This window comes from Peromyscus eremicus, chromosome 4 (assembly GCF_949786415.1).
Source record: "Peromyscus eremicus chromosome 4, PerEre_H2_v1, whole genome shotgun sequence".
Lineage (NCBI taxonomy): Eukaryota > Metazoa > Chordata > Mammalia > Rodentia > Cricetidae > Peromyscus > Peromyscus eremicus.
This window is the reverse complement of record NC_081419.1, coordinates 125500630-125523695: the sequence shown is the minus strand read 5'-3', so window position 1 is coordinate 125523695 and position 23066 is coordinate 125500630. Positions and strand designations below refer to the sequence as shown.

Sequence of the window (23066 nt, the reverse complement as noted above, 5' to 3'; positions counted from 1 at the left end):
GTGCCTTTATATACATATAGGCAAAACACTTACACACATAAAATAAGCATAAGTAGATCTTCACAAGACTTTAATGTAGTACTTACCTGTAATTTTTCTCTATTTCATTTGCGTGGACATCTGTGAAAACATAATACTTTTCTGCTCTATCTGAAGGAGAAGTCAGACCTTGTGTTCCAAGTGGTCTTCCTTTTTTAATTGGGAAACTGAATGTGTGTGTGTGTGTGTGTGTGTGTGTGTGTGTGTGTGTGTGTGTGGTGTCCACATGTTCTGGGAGCAGCCAAGAAGACTGCTCCTGGCCTTGCCTGCCCACTGTCTTCATTAGGGAGATCTAGGCACAAGGAAGTCATTTCAGGTGGCTGTCCTCTCAGGCATGTCCACCTGCTTAGGATCCTCAAAGAGGAATTGCCTGCTTCAGGTTGGCCTGTGGGCTGTGGATGCATCCATGGGGGATGTTCTTGATTGATGTGGATGGCATGGCCTGGTAACAACCCAGACTGACAAAAGGAAGGGAGAAGGACGGTTATTTGCTGTTTGCTTTGTGGGCTTTTCCTCTCTCCACTAAGTTCATTTACCCATCGCTGCTACCGATTCCTTTGCTCCCATTGGAACCAGCTTCTTCAGGCCTCCAGCATGGGCTGAGGACCAGTGACTCTCCAGGAACCCACTAGGACTTTGGTACCAGTGGTCACCCAACCTCGTGGACCAAGCAACCACTGGCTTCTCCTCTCTGCAGCAGGACAAATGCTGTTGGATTCTTTCCACCGTATTTTGTTATCCAGTAGAATAAATCCACATCTAAAAGACAATCTTGCACATTTGTCTTTCTTTTTGGTTTCTGGCGCACCCCAGTTAATACATGGAGGCTGGGCCTCACTGGGATGAGAGAGGAGATGGGTTTGGCATGTAGACAGCAGTGCTGTGGCAAGAGGGAGCAGCCTGTGCTTTGGTGAGACTTCCCAGGGAACAGCAATTCTGCAGCCCCTTAGAACCACCCAGAGAGCAGCCAGAGGGCCTTAACCACACCCTGATCCCGAGAAGCAAAGAGGCAAAGACCAAAGTTGCTGCATGGGATGTTGGGACAGGCTTGGTTTTGGAAACCGACTAGTGGCAGCAAGGGAGTGGAGAAAGGACAGATACACAGACAGTACAGAAACACTGGGGGCAGGTGGGCCTTGTGCACTTGGATGGAGTGGCATCAGCTACCTCACCAACCTGGAATCTCCGCACGTTTATTACATTTAGCCCAGGGGGAAGGGTTGGCTAGTCTTGCTGGGAGGTCTCTGTGGGCGAGCAGTCTCAGAATGTAAACTTCCAGGAGGAGGAAGGTGCAGCTGCCTCTCTTTGCACACACTGGTCAATTTTGTAAACACTTCTGCTTGGACCAGAGAAAGGCTTTGCCTCTCTAAGTTTCTGCGGGTCCGAGGTCTTGGTCCTTAATATGGCCATGCCCATGTCAAACCGTGAATGTGTATTTACTCAGGACTTCATTCCATCTTTACACACTCACCCAAGGCATTCTTGACTTCATACACAAGGTCATGGCTAAGGACTGGGACCCTCATTCCTAGACACAGGAGGTCCTGGAAGGATCAAATTGAGAACAGAATGGCGTGAATCCAATAATAATGAACTTTGAACATCTCACCAGGTTAAAGTAAATAAAATCATACAGCATTTCCTGAGATCTGAGGGTGATGAGTTACTCTTACTATTTTGAAAACTTACAGAAAAAAGGATTAGAAATGTAGCTTGGTTGGTAGAACACGTATGTAGTAGCATGTACCAGCCCCTGGCTTCAACCCTCAACACCACACACACACAAATCTGTAGATGAAATACTTCACTCTGGCATCTGCGTCTCTTATGGAGATGATGTGGAGGGTTGGCTCGGCTCCTGGCCTCTCCATGATACTCTCGCCATGCTTTCTGAAACCTTGGCCATTCATGTTGCCTCCCCCCTGGGCCACAGGCCCCACAGGCCTCGGTCAGATGGAGTGTGAATGCGCAGAGGGGAAAGGTCTTCGTCAAAGACTTTGGTGGTGTGTGGGGTTTCCCATCTCTTTGACCTTGTTGTTGGCTGAACAACTTTAGTGATAGGTGCCTGGGAGGTCAGGTCGAAGCCCTATGCAGGCCCGTCTGTGGGACCTTGATAACCAGTGTCCCCTCTTCTCCTCCACGTGGGATTCATAGTTGCCCAGATTGGAAGGGTGGAGGGTGGGAGGCCTGCAGAGCTGGCCAGGCCAGGCTGTTCCTGTGTGGGAGACTTTTAAAGCTGGACACTACAACAGTTTGTCCTCATCCTGTCTCCCACAGACAGCACACAGCAACCGCTATCAAGTTGGCCCTCTGGCCAAAGCTCCCCTCCTCCCTCATCACCCCAGGTCCTGCCTCCAATGGCAGCCCCAGCTCCCCACATCTCCGTCAGCCACCCCCCTAGCTTTGTCCCACATCTCCAGCTCAGTAGGAGAATTCCCAAGCCACTGTCACGTTCCAGGGTCACAGGGTGTAGGGGGGACTGAGAGTGGACACCGTGTTTGAAGGTCTGAGAACAGAGGGATGATGTTTGCAAACACCTGCTCGGCCACGCACCACACTGGCAGCATGAATGCACACATCCACATCTAGTACATATGTAACACACGGGTTATAGGTACCATTTGAGCACACACACTTATGCACACACTCACAAAACATAACTTAAAAATTAAAAAGAACACAGCAAACCAGGAGGCAGACCTCCCTATCTCCAAATCTGGTGAACTGCTTGGCCCTCGGAAGGGCGCTGACTGCCTTCCCACGTGACCACTCTCCTGGCATCACCCAGTGTGAGCTATTGATTTTCTATAATCATTTACTCAGTGGAGTAATCGTTATTATTTATTAAGCCTGCAAATGTTTATTAAATATTATTTTGTATATAAAGCTAGGTTCTAAAATCTCTAGTTCTCCTCAGTGTCGGTTCCTTTAATGAGTCAAAGGCTTCCTTTGAGCAAGCCTTCATTGCCCAGAATAAAGGAAAATATTCCCAGCATATCCCGGAGCTGGCTTTGGTGGGAATGGGTTCTGGCCAGTGGACTGAAAACAGCGTGTGCCACTTCTGAAGGTTTCCTTCAAAGAAATAGCATCACACTTCATCCCACTCTCACCCACACTCCACAGTGGTAGGAACCGGAACTGCTCCTGAATCAGCAGATGAAACTGTCTGAGAAGATGTAGAGGGACCCAAGCTCCCTGCTGACTGCAAAACTGCTGCACTTAAATGTACACAGAAAAGGACAAAAAACAAAATCAAGGTGTTCGGGAATATTGTTTGGGAGCAACGCCTATTAAAACAGCTGAATTAATATCTTAATATGGCAGGTGAAGTCCTGTGCTAGGGTTATAAACCTTAATAGTCTGGTTTCTTTTGCTAGTACAAAATATCAAAGGCTAGAAAACAAATTCGCAGAAATTCCTTGATTAGGCAGGCTCACCTGAACCACCTCACGTAGGGCCTCGTGGTGGGTGGCATCCCAGTAGTGAAGATCACATGGCAAAGCAGGAATCCAGAGATGACCAGAGCTCAATCTCATTCTTGTTATTACGATCCACTTTCTTGGGATCTAAGCAGATCCCTCACATCTTCTAGCTGTGAAATCCTAATTACCTTGCACTAAGTCCTGCCTTGGGAGGTGTGTGTGTGTGTGTGTGTGTGTGTGTGTGTGTGTGTGTGTGTGTAAGAGGTTAATGTCAGATGCCTTTCCCAATTGCGCTCCACCTTATTTTTTGAGTCTCTTAATGCATCTGGAGTGCACTGATTTGCCTAGACGGGCTGGCCAGCGAGCCCTGCAGTCACTGCGTCTTGGCCTCCCCAGTCTAGGATTACAGATGTTTGCTACTGAGCCTGGCTTTTTTTTAAAAATGAGTGTTGGAGATCTGAATTCAAGTCTTCATGTTTACACAACGAATACTCTACCCACTGAGCCATCTGGCCACCTCTAGGTGGCCATACCTGTTAAAGGCTCTACCATCTCCCCACACTGAGGAATTTCTAGTCCACCATCTTCTGAAGGGCACAGCTCGAGCCGAGTTCCTGGCATCTCAGTGAGAGAAAAGATGACACATGTACAGTAGATATGAAAATCCCACAGGAACCGATGAAGGCCACAGGAGAGCTTACTGTGCTTCAGAGCACAGTCGCCCGCAGTGACAGGCAGAGGCAGCAGCCATCTGAGGAAGCTCGGAGGCCTGCAGAGGGAGATGCAGGCTGAGGCCTTGATGTGGAACGTACGGGAAGGTTAAAGATTTCACGAGACATACATCTGTGTGTGAAAAAAAAGAGAGAAGAGACCTAAGACTGAATAACTGAAAAACTTGAATATTTCTTCACGTGTGTTCGCGTGCGAATTAATGAACTAATCATGGGCCTCAAAGGTCCAGACAAATCTACTTCACTCTCGTCCTTCCGAGGAGGGAAGTCATGCCTGGCATAGGTGCCAGCAGCTTCCTCACACTCTCATTTTCTGCTGAGACATCTGCTGCACACTGTCCTTCAGTCTGGCTGACCTTGTACAAATGCCTCCTGTTCTCAGTCACTACCCGCGGCCCTGCTGATAAAAGGAGCTTCATCCCCACCTCAGGGCACGCTGCTCCGATCCTGCGGCTCAGCTGCCACCTTCCCCTGGGTACTGCCACCATGAAGCTGTTTCTCCTGCTTCTCGCCATATCTCTGGCGACGGAACTGGTGAGGTCAGGTAACTCGGGTTCTTTCAGGATTCCGGGGTCCGTCTCTGGCTTTCTTTCCTTCACTCTCACAGGGGCAACACCCAAGTCGTTTCCCATTTCACACAGCTTCGAGGGGTACCCCAAGATGCTGTCATGCATGCTGCTCGTTCTCTCTCTGTCTCCCTCTCTCTGTCTCTCTTTCTCCCTCTCAAAATCTGTTTTGCTAAATGGCTGCATGAAGGATGTTTTTGGGGGTCTGATACCTTGGGGGCAAGAGTGGAGTTCTGGTGGGAACTTAGGAGATGGATGAGGGATGAAGGACTTGATTAGGGGTGATTCCTGATGTGGGAGCACCCAGGGGCTAGGGTGACAGAGAGTGTCAACATGAACTGGAGGTGAGGGCCTGTATATCCTGGTGGCCTGGTAGAAGATGGAGAGGGGGCGCAGATTTGGCTTAAATACAGCTGCTGCTGGCATTAATCTGGACTTGGGCTGAGGGTGGGGGTAAGCGCCTGGTATGCAGGGTGCTTGCATTCAGCATGGTAGCAGGCAGCTGGGCTGATGATTTGATTGGGTTGGGTTTGGCTTGTAATGAGGCCTCCAGGAGCGTTGATCTGGGTCTTGAGTTTTAACTAGATGAGTATGAGGTTGGGGGACTGGACAGTGGGCTGTGGCTGGAGTGGGGCTTGCTGGCTTCTGTCACCAACTGTTAGGGAGCTGACTCTGTTGTAATGTGACTGAGTCTCCTCAGTCCACTAATGCAAAGATGGACATTGTTCCTTTCCCATCATTCCCAAGCTCCACAGGTGGAACCCTCCTTCACACACAGATTCTGGAGGAAGGACTAGGAAGGTGGGAGGTGGGGGGTGCAGGATGATAGATGGGAAGAAACTTGGAAAAAAATTTTCCTTGGCTGGATGCAGTGGCGCACACCTCTAATCCCAGCACTGGAGGCAGAGGCATGGGGCATCTCTGTGAGTTTGAGGCCAGCCTGGTCCACAGAGAGAGTTTCAGGCCAGGAGCTGAGGTTCTGTCTCAAAAATATAAAAGAACTTTGCTGAAAGCTTTCCAAGAGCAGTCATCTCTGCGCCCTCCGCTGGCTCTTGTCTGTCACTTGGGCAATACTAACACCCGCCTAACAATTGTTCCTACGCCCCAAAGATGCATGTTGGAAGGACGGACACTGCGGGTGACGTGCAAGGATGATGAAGAAAGTGTCATGTGCTCCAAAATCACAAACACCGCTGTGTTCCTGAACATTCCTTAACACTCCCTACTGTGGCCAAAGATGGGATCCTTGACCAGACCACAGAAATCCATACAAAGAAGAAAAGTTCCTACTACTGATAGAAAGGACGTTGCTTCTTGTCCCTTAGTCTCTACACCATATTAAAACGCACCGAGTTGTTTTCTGTGTCTGCCAGTCATGATGGGTTGGGGTGGGGAGACGGAAGGATGGGGTTCAGAGGCAGTAGAGAGGAGTCATCAGGGCTGGACCTTGGTAATGGAGTGAGGAGCACAGTGTTGGGGATGGTGTCACCTGCCAGCCCCAGGGGTGGCTGTTGAGACATACATAAATGGAGGGGAGCATGGAGTGGGCAGAACCATAGACTTAAAGGAACCCTGGATGCCTAGAGTGTTGGTTCATCTTGGTCAAGGGTGGACAGGGGCTGAGTGGAAGCTAAATCTTTGGATTTCAGCTGAAATACCTTGTAATGCTCCAGAGCTCACAGCCCCAGGGGCCGGAAGGTTTCCAAATATGAAAAGCACCTGTTTATTGAGACAGATGAACTTGTCCATTCTCCGTTTTTAGCGTTCTCTCATGGAGTTGTTTGTTCGTCCCGGCTCTGCCCTCTTACCACTCAGGGATCCTGTTTGTAACCCTGTCAGAGCTCCAGCAGCTTGTTCTGGGGAAAGCCGAACAGCAACGTTACGTAGCTCAGGGTTACAATAAGAATTGAATGGGTGGGGCTGGAGAGAAGGCTCAGAGGTTAAGAGCACTGACTGCTTTTCCAGAGGACCCTGGTTCAATTCCCAGCACCCACATGGCAGCTCACAACTGTTTGTTAACTCTAGTTCTGGGGACCCAACACTCTCACAGACATACATACAGGCAAAACACCAATGCTCATAAAATAAAAATAAATAAATTATAAAAGAAGAGTTAAATGGGCACAGAGCACAGGGTCCAAGGGCTCAGTAAATGCCATCTATGGCCATATTGTCAGTTTCCACAGGTCTTTGAAGAGTAAGCACTGTCAGGGGGTGGCAAGGGACAGAAGTCTACATCATTTGGATGGATAATTTACCATGAGGGAGACTAGAAATGGAGAATTTAAGGATCCTGATGGGGAATCTGTGGGACGATGTCTTGGGGCCTCATTTATACAGCAGAGTTGTTCTCCCCTGAGCTATGCTGTTGGTGAGGTCAAGGACCTAGGGGTGCTTTATGAAGCGTGACACATGCCATTGAGATAGATGGGAGTTCACTATGATACAGGAAGAGAGTAGGAAAAGTGACACACACACACACACACACACACACACACACACACACACACACCCGCTACTCCTGACCCTGCCTTTCTCTGGGCTCCCTCTAAGCTCCTCGCAACTGGGTGAGGAGATATGGGACCAGTGATGCCCACCCTGCCTCCAGGCTTGTGCTTTGATCAGTGGGGCCTGGTGCTGTCTGTCCAAAGAATCCTTGAGGCTACCTCCTGAAGCTGTGTGGCCTGTTCCCTAGGTTCACCCACAGAACCTTCTGGGATGCACCACTAGGCAGAGGGAGAGCTGTCAGTCATGTTCTGTTGTCAGGTGCTGTGGCCAGGCTTGGACCATGAGTTCTAACGAGCAAGCGACTCCTTGTGTATGTATGCAGCTCTGAAGATGTGAAGGGGAGTGCTGGGTTGAGGGTGGGCAGCTGCCCTAAGGCTGCCGTGTTTCTACAGGAACTCTGAGGAGTCCAAGAATTATGAATCCTAACTAGGTCATCCCAGAGGGCTGTTTCACAAAAGAACATAAAATATATTTTACTTATGTATTTCTCTTGCTGGCTTGATTAATCACTTTTAAGTGTCCAGACATACGGTGTAAGAGACTTTATTTGTATTTTCCCCAAAATTTTGATCTGATCTTTGTAGGCTAATAATTGCTTTTCTCCAAACTGAGATCTGATTAATTTTACAAACTGCCATTCCTTGTGTGTGTATGTGTGTGTGTGTGTGTGTGTGTGTGTGTGTGCATATGGTGAATGCATATGTGTGCATTTGTGTAAGTGTGCATTTGTGTGTGTATATGGTTGAATGCGTATGTGTGATTATGCATTTGTGTGTGTGTGCACATGATGAATGCATATGTGTACATGTGTGTGAGTGTGCATTCATGTGCACATGGTGAATGTATGTGTGTGAGCTTGCCCAGAGATTGACATGTCAGCTGTCTTCTTCTATCAAGTCTCCACATTTTTTTGTTAAATTATTTGTAAATTTTTAAATTTTATTTTATGAATCTGTGTACCACATGCATGCCAGGTATCCTCAGAAGTCAGAAGACAGCATCAGATCCCCTGGAAGTAGAGTTATAGATGGTTGTGAGCCAGTATGTGGCCTAGAGATTGAACCTGGGTCCCCTGCAAGAGCAATAAGTGCTCTAAACCACTGAGCCATCTCTCCAGCTCCTCCACATTACTTTTTGAGACAGAGTCTTTGACTCTGGAGTCCATTTTTAAAATTTTTATTTTTTGTATCTGAGTGTTTTGCCTGTGTGTGTTGTGGTGTGTGTGTGTGTGTGTGTGTGTGTGTGTGTGTGTGTATGTGTGTGTGTGTATACCATGTGCATGCCTGGTGCCTACCGAGTTCAGAAAATGGATTTGGAGCCCCTAGAATTGGAGTTATGGATGGTTATGAGCCACCATGTGGGTGCTGGAAACTGAACCCTGGTCCTCTGCAAGAACAGCAAGTGCTCATAACCACTGAGCCATCCCTCCAGCCCCCGAGCTCATGGTTTTAAGCGGAGTGTTTTAATGACTCCAATCTGTGGGCAGAGAGGCGGTTCAGTGGATAAAGTACTTGCTGTACGAGCTCAAGGTCTCGAGTTCAGATCCCCAGAACCCACATAGAGCTGAGCATGCTCGCGAGTCTGTTATCTCAGTGTTGGGAGGGCAGAGACAGGAGGATCCCTGGGGTTCTAGCTAAGCATTCCAGCCCAAATCCCCCAGGTCAGGTTCCACTAAGAGACCCTGTCTCAAAAAACTAGGTAGACAGTGTCTGAGGACAACACCCAAGGCTGACGTCTGGCCTCCACCTGTACAAACATGCATGTGCACCCTCACATACACACACACACACACACACACACACACCTCCACACAGCTGGGGACAACAAAAATGCTCCTAAATATAGGAATGGTTAGAGAGACTATGCTGTGTTCATGCCTGTGTTCAGAAGGAGCAGGCATGAACCATTGGTGCTCTGAGCACAGGTTTGGTTGATTGTCTTTTTTTAGTTTGGCTTGTGATTATCCTGGTACTGATGAGTGATTTTTGAACAAGGCCTGGGCATTTTGTGCAGTATAAGATTCTGGGCTCTGCTCTGATGTAGAGGCAGGAGGGGAGAGTGGCTTCTCCTTGCTACAGTGTGCTTGGAGGTTCCAGCTCCCAAGTTTATGTCCTTTGATGCCACCCTAGCTGGGAGGGGCATTCTCTCTTCTGTATGTCCTCCAAGGGCACTGTGTGGCCTGGTGGTCCTGGAAGTGTTGCATGATCCTTTGGGTATATGCCAGGTGACCTGAGTCACATGATAGCTCTATTTTTAGCTGTTCAAGAAGCCTCCAGGCTGATTTTCACAGGGGCTGCACCAGTTAATTCTTACCAGCAGTGGACAAGGGTTCCCCTTTCTCACATTTCCATGATGGCTGTGGATATCGAATACTTTCACAAAGACTTACTGGCAGCCGGGCGGTGGTGGTGCACGCCTTTAATCCCAGCACTCGGGAGGCAGAGCTAAGTGGATCTCTGTGAGTTCGAGGCCAGCCTGGTCTACAGAGTGAGTTCCAGGAAAGGCACAAAGCTACCTAGAGAAACCTTGTCTCAAAAACAAAACAAACAAACAAACAAACAAACAAACAAAAAGACTTACTGGACATTTGTCAGATATCAAAAGCTCATTGGCCTATTTACTGATGGTCAGTTTTGCTTTTTTGGTGTCTGCAGTTTTAAATAAAGATTTATTTATTTAATTTTATGTTTATGGGTATTTTGCCTGCGTGTTTGTCTCTGCACCGCATGCTTGCCTAGTGCTTGTGGAGGCCAGAAAAGGGTGTTGGATCTCCTGGAACTGGAGTTACAGACTGCTGTGAACCATCATGTGGGTGCTGGAAATCAAGCCTGGGTCTTCTGGAAGAGTAACCAGTGCTCATGGCTACTGAGCCATCTCTCTAGCCCATGGAGTCAGTTCTGGCCACTCTTTATATTTTCTAGATAGTAACCCTTGGCTTGAGGTTTAGCTGACAGGAATCGCTCTCTTGTTCTGTTGTCCGCTCTGCTGATAGTTTATTTTGCTATGCAGGAGCCTTTTCATTTAATTTAACCCCATTTGTTAATTCTTGGGGTTACTTCCTGTGCGGTTCGCATCCTACTGAGGAAATTCCTGTGCCTATATCCTCAAGTGTTTTCTCCTAGCGCTTCTAGTGCTTCTAGTTGCAAACCAAGGCCCCTGATCTGTTTGGAAAGGACTTTTGTGCGGAGTGTGTGCAGATGTAGCTTCAGTTCCGGCAGCTTCATACTAAGAACCAGCAGCACCAGTTACTGAATAAGCCTTCTCCCAGCGAATGTTTGTGAGCCCTTTGTCAAGGTGTCTCTAGCTGTGCGGGTTTGCCTCTGGGTCCTCTGCTCTGCTCCATCCGTCCTCCTGTCTGCTTTTGTGCTGATATCATGCCGTCTTTCTCACTCTAACGTCCAGAGCCTTCAGCTGCGTGTAGCAGGACAAACGAGGGAAGGAAATTGACTCTGTCCCTCTTGACTGTGGTGCTTGCTGTCACCCTGAGGTCTTTTCTGTGCTCCCGACTCCCCGATCTATGTCACTGGTGAGCAGAAATTAATTCTCATCACTTTTCTCCCCCTTTTTTGGCCAGGCAAAAATCCTGTCCTTCAATGCATGGGTAACAGAGGTTTCTGTAGGTCTTCCTGCAGAAAGGATGAGCAGCCCTACTTCTACTGCAGAACTTACCAGACCTGCTGCCTCCAGCCCTACGTGAGGATCAGCCTTACCAGTGCAGATGACAACACTGCCTGGTCTCATGAGAAACAATGGCCAAAAATACCGTGAATGCTGGTGAACACCATGCCCGATCTTCCAGGGAAGCCCTCCCTGCGGTCTGCCTTCTTATTAAAATTAATGCACTTGACATTGCTTGTGTGTCCTTCCTTCACTGGAGAGAGATTGGGCTTTGCGTGGTGAGATGTCTGTCCCATTTGGATGCAACCCCATGGGAGAAGGGTCCAGGTACCCGAATGACTTTCAGAGAGGAGCCCGAGCAGCCACTGAAGGTGGGCGAGTGCCGTGGAGAGCTGGGAGGGAAAGATTTGGGATGAGTCATGACAGTCTGTGCCATGTAGGACTCACAGGAGGGATGGGGTAGGTGTGTAGTCTTGCAGACACAGTTGGTTAAGCCTGGAAGAGCTTCTAAGCCTGGAAGAGCTGTTGGATTTGGAGTAAGCTGTCTGATCACGGTTTCAAGTTATGAGGCTGGGATCAGCTTGGTGGTTTCTGCAGAAGGAATTTGAACAACACATGCCCTTCGCCATAACTGTTAAGGTCTTTTAATTCCTAAAGTTCTAGAGAGCTTTGTGGTGGGAATTTGTTCTGTTTAGCCAATGGCTTTGGGATACAAGCCCTAGGGCGTGGCTTTGGCTGCTTATGAGACTCCTTAAGAGCTGAGAGAGAGGGGTCGTGTGCTCTCTTGGATGGCCACGACTGGGTCAAGTGTGGAGTTGGGGTCAAGTGCAGTTGGTCCCCATCCCTTCCCCGTGCCCCACCAGCAGAACCAGCAGTGATGTCTTCCTTGTTCTGTATCAGTGACTCTACATCTCTGTTGTCACCCTTAATAAATTAATAATAGACCTCTGTGGATTGTCACATTAGGGCTTTAAAAAAACTATATTTCTAAATAATTCATTCTTATTGTGTGTGTATATGATGTGTGTCTATGTAATACTGTCCTGTTATGCTTATGTAGAGAGTGAAGGACAGCTCTGTATAATTTCCTTCCACCTTTATGCTTCAGGAGTTGAACTCAGGTCATCAGGCTTGCAGGGAAAGTCCCTTTACCCGCCAAGCCACCTCACTAGCCATAATATTTACTCTTTATGTCTTGCTTCCCACTAATATCTTGTTTCTCGTTCTTTAATTCTAATTACTGTCAATAGGAGAGAAGCTACCCAAGGCCGTGTCTTTTTCTACTTCTCTGACTGTGCCCACTGCCATACAGTCGGCTTTGATATAGCTTGTTCTCGGGAGCTGGCTATGGTCCAACCTCTATTAGACTGCCTCTTAGGAAGCTTCAGAAGTGTGCCTCTAGGTAGCCCTTCCGCCATTGCTGCCTTCCTTGGAATGCTTAGCTTGCTCACTCTCTGTGATGTCCCTTTACCTCTGTTTTCCTCCTGAGTTTAGAGCTGGTTTGTTGTTGTTGTTTTTGTTTTGCTTTGTTTTGTTTTTGTTGTTGTTTTTTCCCTCTATTATCTAGGGAGTTTCATTTTCTGTTAGCTGGCCCTTGTAGTCCTCCGGGCTTACTTCTCTCTTCTGAGAATTAAAACCTCTCTGCTTTCCTCAGAAAAGTTTCATGGCTGAAAACTTCTACAGCCATGATGACAAGTAAATACCCTGGAACGTTTTTAAGTTTTCTCATTGCTCAGTGGGAAGTTTCTTGAGTGAACTCGCCTCTGAAAGCAAGTAGTCCCTGGTGGCATTATGCTTTGCAATGACATCCCAGTGGCCTCTGAGTTCACCAGTGTGCGCGCGCGCGCGCACACACACACACACACACACACACACACACAATCATCAACCCACATCTGTAACCAACACAATTCGTCCGAGCTACATAGGCGCAACACTTTGCTCTGGTTGCTGGCCCCGTGTCTGCTCAGTGTGACACACCCATATTTAGGTTAAGTCCCACGAGTCCCTTCCATGCTACCCCTTGTCCCCTCATATGACAGAGCCGATGATCTGGAGAAAGTGCCCGCTCCAGATTTATGTCTGGAGTCAGGAAGACTGTAGGTCTCATCTTCTCAGTGAAAATAGTCTTGGGAAAGGCCTTAGTTAGGGGCTGGAGGGATTAAGAGCACTTGAGTTTCATCTCTCCAGCCCCTGAAGCAAGCTTTGACATCCTAGCAGCTAATGTCATAAATGTAAAGATTTAGGATTTTGATTTTGTTGTTGATGTTGCTTTCATCTGAAGGGAAACTAACATCCGAGAGCTATTCCACAAACTCTCCTCAGGAAGACAGAGGACAGAAGGAAACCCCAGGGTGGAAATTAATTCTTCCTCAAGCGCTTCAGCTTGCAGAGAGATCACCAGCAAATAAGAAACACGGGGGAAGTTCAGTCGTCCAGAACCATCCCTGGACATTTCAGGAGTGTCAAAGACTTCACCACTGGAAACATTTGGATGCTTTATGCAGTGGTTCTTTATCTAAAATGATACAATCATGGGGAGTGAGTGGGGCTCATGGGTGTTTCAGTGCCTTATATATACAACATAGTCTGTCGCTCTTGGGACACAAGCGAGTGACATCTGAGAAGTCATGAGCTCTCAGACTCCAGAGACAGAGCTCTCCAGCCACCTCTCAGGGCTGTTCTTCCCTCATCTCTTACATCTACGTACTCTGGATCAATCACTGTGCTAAGTAAATTCGTGAATTCTGAGTTTAGATCGTGCTCCATTGTCGTGGTTTCCTCCGTGGTCCAGCTGACCCTGACCGAGGCCTTTGGCTTGTTGCCCCTGCTGACTGGAACGCAGCAGACTCGGTGATTTTTACATGTGTCCCGCATCGTTTCTCCATCTTCGCAGTTTTTCCTGCAGTTCCCCCATCTGTTCAAGCATTTTTTCTCACCACTGTAGGCTAAATAATCAAAGGAGAGACCAGTGATTTTAAGTTATTGCTGCTTGGGGGCTACATAGATCTGGCCTTCCACAAATAGCCCTGGGCCGCCGCGGGAGGACTAGGGTAGCTAGGCTCCTCACCGCAGCGGGGTGGTGTCGTGTTTCTTTTCAAAGTAGCTATTCCTGCCCATGTTCAGCTTTATCTCAGAGTGTGATCGATCACTCATCAATGAAAGGAAACTTACTTATAAGGCACTGGGGACAGCCACTACAAAGCTCCCCAGACCTGTGTCAAGCTACCCATATCAAGAAACTCACCTGGGGCTGGTGAGGTGACGCCACAGCACTTGCCTCTGAGCCTGATGGACCTGAGTTTGACCCTCAGACCTATCAGTGGAGGGAGAGGCCTGGCCGACACCCACAGCTTTTTTTTCTCTGACCTCCATAAATACACCGCGGCACACACACACAAGTGCCCCCCCCCCCCGCGCTGCCGCCAATAAAAATAAGTAAATAAATACATATAAACAATTATATAAAAATTCACCTCATGATTGCAGTTGCAATGTTATTGGCATTAGCCTAATTTCTTTGACCACATTCCACTTTAAAACCACATTCGTGCGCACATATCAAACACATTTGTGTTTTTAGAGACTAATGATGGAGTGAATAGCTGTACCTCTACACCCTGAATGACAAACCTAACATTCACCGGAAGCTTAGACTAGTGCAGGGCTTCCTGTGAGGAGACTGTGCTCGCTGGGGCCCCAGACTGGGGCTCTAGAACTCCAATGCGCTCCTGCGGAGCCCACAGAATTGCTGCTGAAATGCGGGTTCTGGCCCGGCAGGTGGGGCAGAGCATGTGTGCTCTTTTTCTAACAAAAATCTAGAGGGTGTCAATATTTCTAATCCGTAGACCACACCTATCATAGACATTGAAAACAAACATCAAAAAGTTCCATGGACTCAGCACCCCAATTCTGATTTCTGGCCAAATACAATAAAATTAGGATTAAAAATCCTCACAGAAAACTTAGCTGCCATTTTGTGTAAAATGTTCCAGAAACTAGAAAACAAAACCACAAATAAAAAGAAAGCTATATGGTTTATTTTAGGAGGCTTGTGATGTCTTTGTTCTAAAATGAGGAAGTTGTAGATCTATTTTATTAATACAGATTTAAACTTTTTTAAATGTACATCAACAATACATTAATATAGCACCATCAAGCAGGATTCAACCCTGGATGCAAATAGAGTTAATGTTAGAAAATCTACTAAAGAAACTGCTTTTGTAGAATTAAGGTCACATAGTTATCTGGATACAGAATGACAAGATAGATTTTTCTTAAATTTTTATTCTTTTGAGACAGGGTCTCACTATGTAGCTCTGGCTGGCCTAGAACTTGCTAAGTAGACCAGGCTGGCCTCGAACTCACAGAGATCCCATTTGCCTCTGCTTCCAAATGCTGGGATTAAAGGAGTAAGTAAACCACAACCAGCTTCATTTAGTGAAGTTTGTATATCAAATCCTAGAGCTTATATTAGCTGATGGAGAAACTTTAATTTCTATTGAAAATAGGAAAACAAAACATACTCTGTTATCACTATTGTTCAAATAATAGTAGTGGAATGTGTCACTATTAAGAGGAAAGGGGGAAAGAGTGTAAGAATTGGAAGTAGAGATAAAATCATTACACATGATTATAATTTTTTTAAAAAACAAATAAACAGTTGTAATTAATAACAGTAAAATCAGACAAAACTATTTACACAAATTAACAGTGTTGCTCTGCATGAACAGTAGTAGCACATGCTCTTCACAGCTACGAGGAATCATTTTTTATCTTTATATTTATTTATTTATTTATTTATTTATTTTTGGTGGTGGTAGTGGAGGACGTGGTTTCAATATGTAGCCTTGGCTGGCTTGGAACTCATTGTGTAGACCAGGCTGGCTTCAAACTCACAGAGATCCTCCTGCCTGAGTGCTGGATTAAAGGTGTGTGCCACCAAGCCCTGGCTCTGAGGCATTTTCTCTTAAATTAAGACTGCATACAACTTCTCTGTATGTTATATTAGAACTCTAACCATAAAGATGTGATCTCTCTCCCATGGGATGACACAGTTGTTATAAGGACTCATTATTCCCCAACGTATTCACACATTTAGTGTAATTCTGTTCAAATTCCAGTGGGAATTTTGGGAGGCTCAAGCATTTCACCTCAAATTTATAATAAAAAAATAATGACCAGTGGTGACCAAAATTATATTTTTTCTTTAAAGTAAAACAAAAATTTGCCCATCTTGACCCCAACTCACTGTAAAGCCCTGGTATTTTGACACATACGGTATTGTCAAAAGAGTAACTAGCCCAAGCAGATGGACTAGCACACTGGGATGCATGCAGTAAGGAGTCCCCAGATGAAAGGAGAAAGCGTGAACGGTTCCACATACTGTGCTGGGACAGCTAGCTCAGTCTTTAAGGAAAATAAAGTAGATCGATCATCACATCTGGTAGCTTAAGTCGAAGTGTGGAAAAAAATTAAAATGTTAGAAAATAATGTCAGAGGATCCTTTTGGGTATAAGAATCAGGAGGTGCCTTTAGCAAAACACCAGGCACTGTGCATGAGGCATGGCATAATTGAACTTGTAAAGACCAGAATTAAGTGTTTTTCTCTCTTGTAATGTACTGGGAGGTGACAGGTTGCAGACAGTACATCCAGTGGCTAGAGCCGACTAGGGTATAATAATCACAAATACGGAAAAAAAAACGCCTGCTTGCCTGCTACCCCAGGCAAGGGATAGAAGCAGCCTGCTAACAGAGGGAGAAGTTGCTTTGGTTGACTTTCTGTATCTATTGAAACACTGCACAACTGTTTGCTGAGTGCCGACTGTGTACCAGGTACTGTCCAAGACGCAAAAGATGGCAACCGTTAAAAAACAAAACAGATTAAACTTGCCCTTCTCATGGGGAGTTCGGATTTTTTGGACCTTAATATGATAATAGGAGAAGAATGTTAAAAATACTTGGTGTCTAATAATTAGCGGTAGACACACACTGTGGAGAGAAGGCGAGGAGATTGTGGGGGTAGGATGTATGTGGTCAGAAGGGAAGTGGGGAGACTTTATTGAGAGGTCGTGAGAGAGGGAGTGTAGTTAGGGGGGAGTATGTCAGGCAGAGGAAAGGCAAATACAAAGGGCCAGAGGCAGGCTGACCTTGAAGTTTTCCAAAAGCCAGCAAGGTCACTATGGTGATTGTAAAATCAGTTAGGTGGAGAGTCAGAGACTGAAGTCACAGGGGAACTGAAGGTCCTGAGGGGAAGCCGTTTGCTTGTGTTGACCACGGGGGAATACATGCAGGTTGAAATAACAGCGTGAGACATTTTTATCCACCAGAGGGGTGGAAATGACACCAGGTGTGGTAGGGATTGTGGTGACGGGCAAACCCTTGTACCCTGCCCTTAAAAGGCTATGAAGGTCCTCCTGTCACCAGTATGAGGGTGTCCAGGACAACGAAGACTTCATACCCCCTTCCTTGTCCCGACTCTCACCTTCAAGAGTCTGGCAGAGGCACCCCAAGGTGTATCACACAAAGTTCCTTCTCTTACTGTGTGCCCTGAGTTTCTGGGGCCCATGAACTGCTTTCTCAGAATCTTTCACGCCTCTCTTTTCTAGTCACGTTATCCCTATCAGAATGCAGAGCAGACACAACTGGTTCTCCTAAAGATCCCAAAGAATTGTCCCTGATTCTGTCTGCCACTCAACTGAGAGCCACTCAAGGCTCTGAAAGCCAGTGACTCCTGCTGGTGGTGTCCTGACAGGTGTATAAAGGAGGAATTGGTGAAGTGAAGAAAAAAAAATATTCAACTTACCTTTAACACGACCATTTCTCTTTCAGGACCTATCCTAGGTAAATCCTTGCCCATATAGGTAAGCATATTCATACGCCCCTGTTCATTGGTGGTTAAGGGATGTTCTAAATGCCTTTGTATAAATTCATAGTTTTTTGGTTTGGGTTTTTTTGTTTGTTTTTTGTTTTGTTTTGTTTTGTTTTGTTGTTTTCTTGTTTGTTTGTTTTTTTTGTTGTTTTAGATATAGGTTTCAATATGTAGCTTTGGTTATACTGGAACTAATTATGCTATAGACCAGGCTGATCTGGAACTCACAGAGATCACCTGCCTCTGCCTCCCAAGTGCTGGCAGTAAAGGAGTGGACCACTATGCCCCACCATAGTTTTTATTACAATAAAATTTTTTAAATTTGTAAAGAATGAGGCAGAACTCTAGGTGGCCACAAAATATTAAATGAAACAAGAATATTGTGTAATCATGGGGATAGTATATTTAGTTTTTTATGTGGGTCACTTTAATGAGTTTACTATGTTCTGAAATGTGCCTTGAGAGATCTGTGCAAGAAAAGAGGATGTGGGTTTTCTGGAGCAGTAGGGTCAGGGTTCCAGCCGTGCCCTTGGGTAATCTTTTAAAAGCAGTAGTGATCACGCTCTGGACTTTCAGGGCACAGGGAAGAAGGAAGCCAGCTGTCATCCATGTGACAACTCGGCAGATGTTTTGTTCACCAAATTCCAGAACGTGAGAAGACAAAGGATCTTCTCAAAAGTGATAGCAAGACTTTTAAAAGGCCAAGATGCCATAGGGCTGTGGACTTTGGGAGGCGTTTTCTAGAGTTGCACAGGCCAGAAAGAGAAGGACGTGGATGAAGGTCTAACCTTCCTCCTTCGATGGAAACATGCTCTAGGGGGAACTGGCTGTGTAGGCTGCCGTGAGGACTGCCTGACCTAACTTCATCCCACCCTTGCCAGAGACAGTGTCAGTGAGGACAATGTGGTGCTGGCTGTGTTAGGGAGAACAGCCATACACTGGACCCCACAGGTCGGGCGGGGCCCATTAGCTCTTCACTTTGGTCGCTTCCCTGGGTTCTGTTACCTGGGATCACTTGGGGTAGAAGAGCAAGGGCAGGAAGAGACAGCAGCAGAAGTCTCATGCTTCTTGGGAAGTAGTAGGTGGTAGATCCAGGTATCCAGAACACTGGGTACAGTGTGAATCTCATCATGAGTTTTATTGGGTTTTCTGTAGTGGGGGCAGAGGGATGTGCATTGAGCCAGAGAGAGATGTGAAAGTGTATCCAAGCAAAACGTCAGCCCCTTGGCTGGTGTGGGGCTTGAGCTTCTGGAACAGGTCCTGAGAGCACATGGGAAGCCTGTGAGTCACAGGCCTTGAGGACACATCTGGAGAGGAAGAACGCACACTAGGACTCTATCCTCAGCATCTCCAGCTCTCTTGGTCCCCACCCTTTGCTCACAGCCCCCCTAACACTAGTCTAAGTCTGCTTTCAAGATCTCTCCTCCAGCCAGGTGTGGTGGCACACATCTTTAGTCCTAGCACTTGGGAGGCACAGTCAGGCAGATCTCTGAGTTCAAGGCCAGCCTGGTCTACAGAGAAAGTTCTAGGACAGCCTGGGCTACACAGAGAAACCCTGTCTCGAACCCTTTTACCCCCTCAAAAAGATCTCTCCTTATCAGTGTCTCTCTACATAGACTGTGAGGTTGCTATGGATAGGGACAGAGTCCCTGAGGCACAAAGCATGTGCTCAGTGGAGGTTTATGGAAACAAAAGGTAATGAACATGTGTTCACATAGAAACTGAAGTGCTCACTTACATTCCAACAGGGAAAGTGACTCATAATAGAGTTGACTTGCAATAGAGTGTGGGGAATTCAATGTATAGTGTGACTCAACAGATGGCCATACAAAGTTATTCATTGTTGGTAAGAATGCCCCCTCTCAAAGGCACTCACAGTGGCTTTGGATGTTACTGTTGACAAGGGTACCATGAGGGCACTGGACATTATCTGCAAAGACCCCACGATCTAGATATACCTTTGGGATACAGAAAACTGATCTAATCTTCGAGGTAGTCTAGTCCCACAGACCTTTAGTCACTTTCACTATGGCTCTGTGTTTACCTACAAAGCTGTGGAGATGGAGGCTGGGTTTGTGTTGTTCTTGGTTTTGAAGATGATGTTGAACTTCCTGCCAATGGAAGAGTGGTAAGTGGGTAGTTCATTGACATTATAATTAATTCAGTTGTGACCTTGGTGGCTTGAGATTGAATTACAGAAGCAAATGCTTTGAGTCCACATCGAACCTGGCCACCTCAATGGTTTCGGTAGAAAAGATGGCCATAGAGACTATGAGGTAAGACACTGTTTAAATTTAATGCAGCCCCCAGAAAACCCTGGCATACTCAGGGCTGGGATCTCCCAGCAGGAGTTGGGATCATAGGATCATGAGGACCACAATTGTTAAAAACCAGACTCCAGATTTAATAAAAAGATTTTTTTTATTACCCATTTTTTTTTTTTTTTTTGGAGACAGGGTTTCTCTGTGTAGCTTTGCTCCTTTCCTGGAACTCGCTTTGGAGACCAGGCTGGCCTCGAACTCATAGAGATCTGCCTGCCTCTGCCTCCTGAGTGCTGGGATTAAAGGCATGCGCCACCACCGCCTGGTGATTTTTATTTTCACTTATTACCTGGATTTGTGAGTGTCTGGGTTAGTGCACAAGGGTGCAGTGCCCGAGAAAGCCAGAAGAGGGCGTCAGCTCTGGAGCTGGAGTTACTGGTGATGGTGACTGCCGGTGGCAGAGTCTGGGAACTGTGGTCTCTTTGAAGAACAGCAAGTACTCCTAACTGCCTAGCCATCTCTTCAACCCCCAGACTTCAGATTTAATTGTGCAGCTTGGTGGGACTTGGGGCTAGCTCAGTCCACAAAGCACGAGACTCTTAATTCTGTGGTTTGTGGAACTTCTGCATAAGCGTATCACACCAACTGTTTTATCATGTGAAAACCAAAGCTTTGATGAAGGATGAGACCCTGACACGCAGCAGGTACGTGGAGTCAAATGAAATGGAGAATTTGGAATCTTCATGGTCTAGAAGCCAGTTAGTTTGCCTGAGGGCAACTTTCCTCATGGCCGCCTGACCTAAGATCAGCCTTGTAAATTGATGATTATTCTCTTAGACCCATTCCAGTAGTCCATAGGGCTGCTGGACCACACTGGGGTCAGAGCATCAGAGCTGAGCATGCTTACCGGTGAGGGTGGCAAAGTCTGGCCTTGGAAGACAGACTTCTGTGTCAGAAGAGCAATGAGACTGCTCATTTCTTTAAGCATGACCTGCAGAATATGTATGGGGCCAGATTCTAGAGTCTGCTGGTGTTTTCTTTTTCTTTTTGTAATAGTTTAAAATATTTGTTAATTCACTGTACTATTATTATTATTGTATGTATGCATCTGTGTATGAGAGAGAGAGAGAGAGAGACAGAGAGACAGAGAGACAGAGAGAGAGAGACAGAGAGAGGTAAGTGTGTGGGTGCATGTTTCTTGGTGCACATGTGAAGGTCTAAGACCACTTTGTGGAGTCAGTTCTCTTTCTCTCTTGCCATTTTTGTTTGGGATCCGGGGGTCAAACTCAGGTCCTTATCCTTGCCAGCAAGCACATTTACCCATTGAGTCGTCCCACCAGCCTGAGTCTACTGATTTCCACCCTGTCTCAATGTAAACAACAACAACTGCACGGGCTTTGGAATCAAGACCCATGAGAGTGAAACCCGGAGCAAAAGGGAGGCTTTTTTCTTTGTTCTGGTCCAGTTTTCAGTGGATCTATTCAGGTGTCTGGCGTGGTGTGTGGGTGGACATGTACCTTCTGGAAATCCTTGGCTTCTGTTCTGCCACACCTCAGTGGTTGCTTAAAGAATTGGTCAGCAGGGGCGATGGTGCTTCAACAGAGACCATTTTAACGTTAGGTGGGACTGGAGTTGACAATTGTTGACTCTCTGAAAGTCCTCCAGCCTCTATGATGAGGACTCCATGCCGGTCCACGGCACGGTCTTAAACACCTCCCCACCTCACCTCCTTTTTACATCTACAGATTTTAACAGGGTAACTCTAGCCTTCTCCATTTCTTTTCTGCTCCTCTTACTAAAATTTGACCTGAATGCTCAGCCTATCGCTTTATGGCGACGGTCACCTTCAAATCCTTCATGACTATGTGTTTGTTTTGTTTGTTTTTAAACCAGCGTCCTCTTTCGCCGTTTGAGGGTGGCATGGCAGCTGACTTCATACCATTGTTCACTCCCTCCTTAAACCCTCCCTGCCACTTCCTCTCAACTCTACCGCTCCTCTCTCCTGACTTTTTGCTACCTTTGGGATGCTCTTTTTCAGGCATCTTCTGGGGAGATGTCGCTTGGTATTTAGCTACATTCCTTTTTCCCACCATAAGTGCCCACCTTGTGTTATTGCAGGTGCAGTTTTGGGATGGGGATGTCAAATTTGCTTTTAGCAGTTTTCTAAAAGCCAGCCTCTCGGTGGAGAGGACAGATTCTAAGTCGGTGGATAAATTCAGTAATTCGATTTTTAGTCTTAGTTACTTTTTTTGTCCCTCCCCATAACTTCTATATGCCTGTTTTCTGTAATGGCCATCTTAATTTAGATTCCCAGCTGCAGTATGAGGGATTTGCCTGCCCACCCCTTCCTTTCAAGTTGATATCTGTCTTATTTTTGACATTAGCCATTTTAGCAGGTGCCAGTGTGGTTTAAGTTGCATTTCTCTGCTGGTTTGGGGGCACTTGTCTGTTGAGAGCCTTTTCCAGCTAAAAACACACATCCACTGTTTTCTTTCAGTCTTTTGTAGTCTGAACGCAAACACCTTCTGCCGGTCTGTAGCTTGTTACCTCAGGCTTCCGGTGGTTGCCTTGACCGTACAGAAGCACTTGCATTTCTTATAATCCCCTCTGTCTATTTTTGCTTCTGTTTCCTGATATTTTGAGCAAAATTTAAAGCATTGTGGCTTAGACTAGGGACTGTGTTTTTTTCTACCATGCTTTCTTGTAGTCATTTTGTAGTTTCAGACTGAGGCTTGATCTGTGTGGAGTTGGTCTTTGTAAGTGATGTGAGGCAAAGGTCAAATTTTATTCTTAGGCATCGATCCATATTGTCTGTATCTTATGTCTATATTTATTTGTATCTATCTCCAGTTTTCCTGCATCATTTATTAAAGAAACTCTCTCTCTCTCTCTCTCTCTCTCTCTCTCTCTCTCTCTCTCTCTCTCTCACACACACACACACACACACACACACACACACACACACACACACATGCAGAGAGAGGACTGAACAGAAAGTCTCACACAAGCCACAAGCCAGGTAAGAGTTCTGTCACAGAGACATTCTCGAG

General features: G+C 46.4%; 3 protein-coding genes across 3 annotated transcripts in view; 2 read left to right on the top strand and 1 right to left on the bottom strand.

The window, feature by feature from the left end:
* The first annotated feature begins 4407 nt into the window (after positions 1–4407).
* Positions 4408–11113, top strand: Defb119 (defensin beta 119). Its single transcript, XM_059259673.1, has 2 exons — positions 4408–4736; positions 10841–11113. Exons 1-2 carry the CDS (start codon positions 4463–4465, stop codon positions 11032–11034), a joined length of 468 nt encoding a protein of 155 aa, XP_059115656.1. The 5' UTR covers positions 4408–4462; the 3' UTR covers positions 11035–11113.
* Positions 11114–13396: 2283 nt separating this feature from the next.
* LOC131908638 (beta-defensin 132-like) lies at positions 13397–19049 on the bottom strand. Its single transcript, XM_059259672.1, has 2 exons — positions 18761–19049; positions 13397–13832 (listed from the first exon to the last, which is right to left on the bottom strand). The coding sequence occupies exons 1-2, from the start codon at positions 18885–18887 to the stop codon at positions 13513–13515; spliced, it is 447 nt and encodes a 148-aa protein (XP_059115655.1). The 5' UTR covers positions 18888–19049; the 3' UTR covers positions 13397–13512.
* Positions 19050–19621: 572 nt separating this feature from the next.
* Positions 19622–23066, top strand: part of Defb116 (defensin beta 116) — a 39140-nt gene continuing 35695 nt past the window's right edge. The window contains exon 1 of the mRNA XM_059261635.1: positions 19622–19883. The gene's annotated coding sequence lies outside the window, so the exon portion shown is untranslated. The remainder of the gene's footprint in view (positions 19884–23066) is intronic.

Coding starts and splice junctions, on each gene's coding strand:
- Defb119 (XM_059259673.1), top strand. CDS start 4,463: ATGCCTGGCATAGGTGCCAGCAGCTTCCTCACACTCTCATTTTCTGCT. Junction 4,737..10,840: donor GACGGAACTGGTGAGGTCAG/GTAACTCGGGTT, acceptor TTTTTTGGCCAG/GCAAAAATCCTGTCCTTCAA.
- LOC131908638 (XM_059259672.1), bottom strand. CDS start 18,887: ATGATGAGATTCACACTGTACCCAGTGTTCTGGATACCTGGATCTACC. Junction 13,833..18,760: donor TCTACCCCAAGTGATCCCAG/GTAACAGAACCC, acceptor TTGATTATTTAG/CCTACAGTGGTGAGAAAAAA.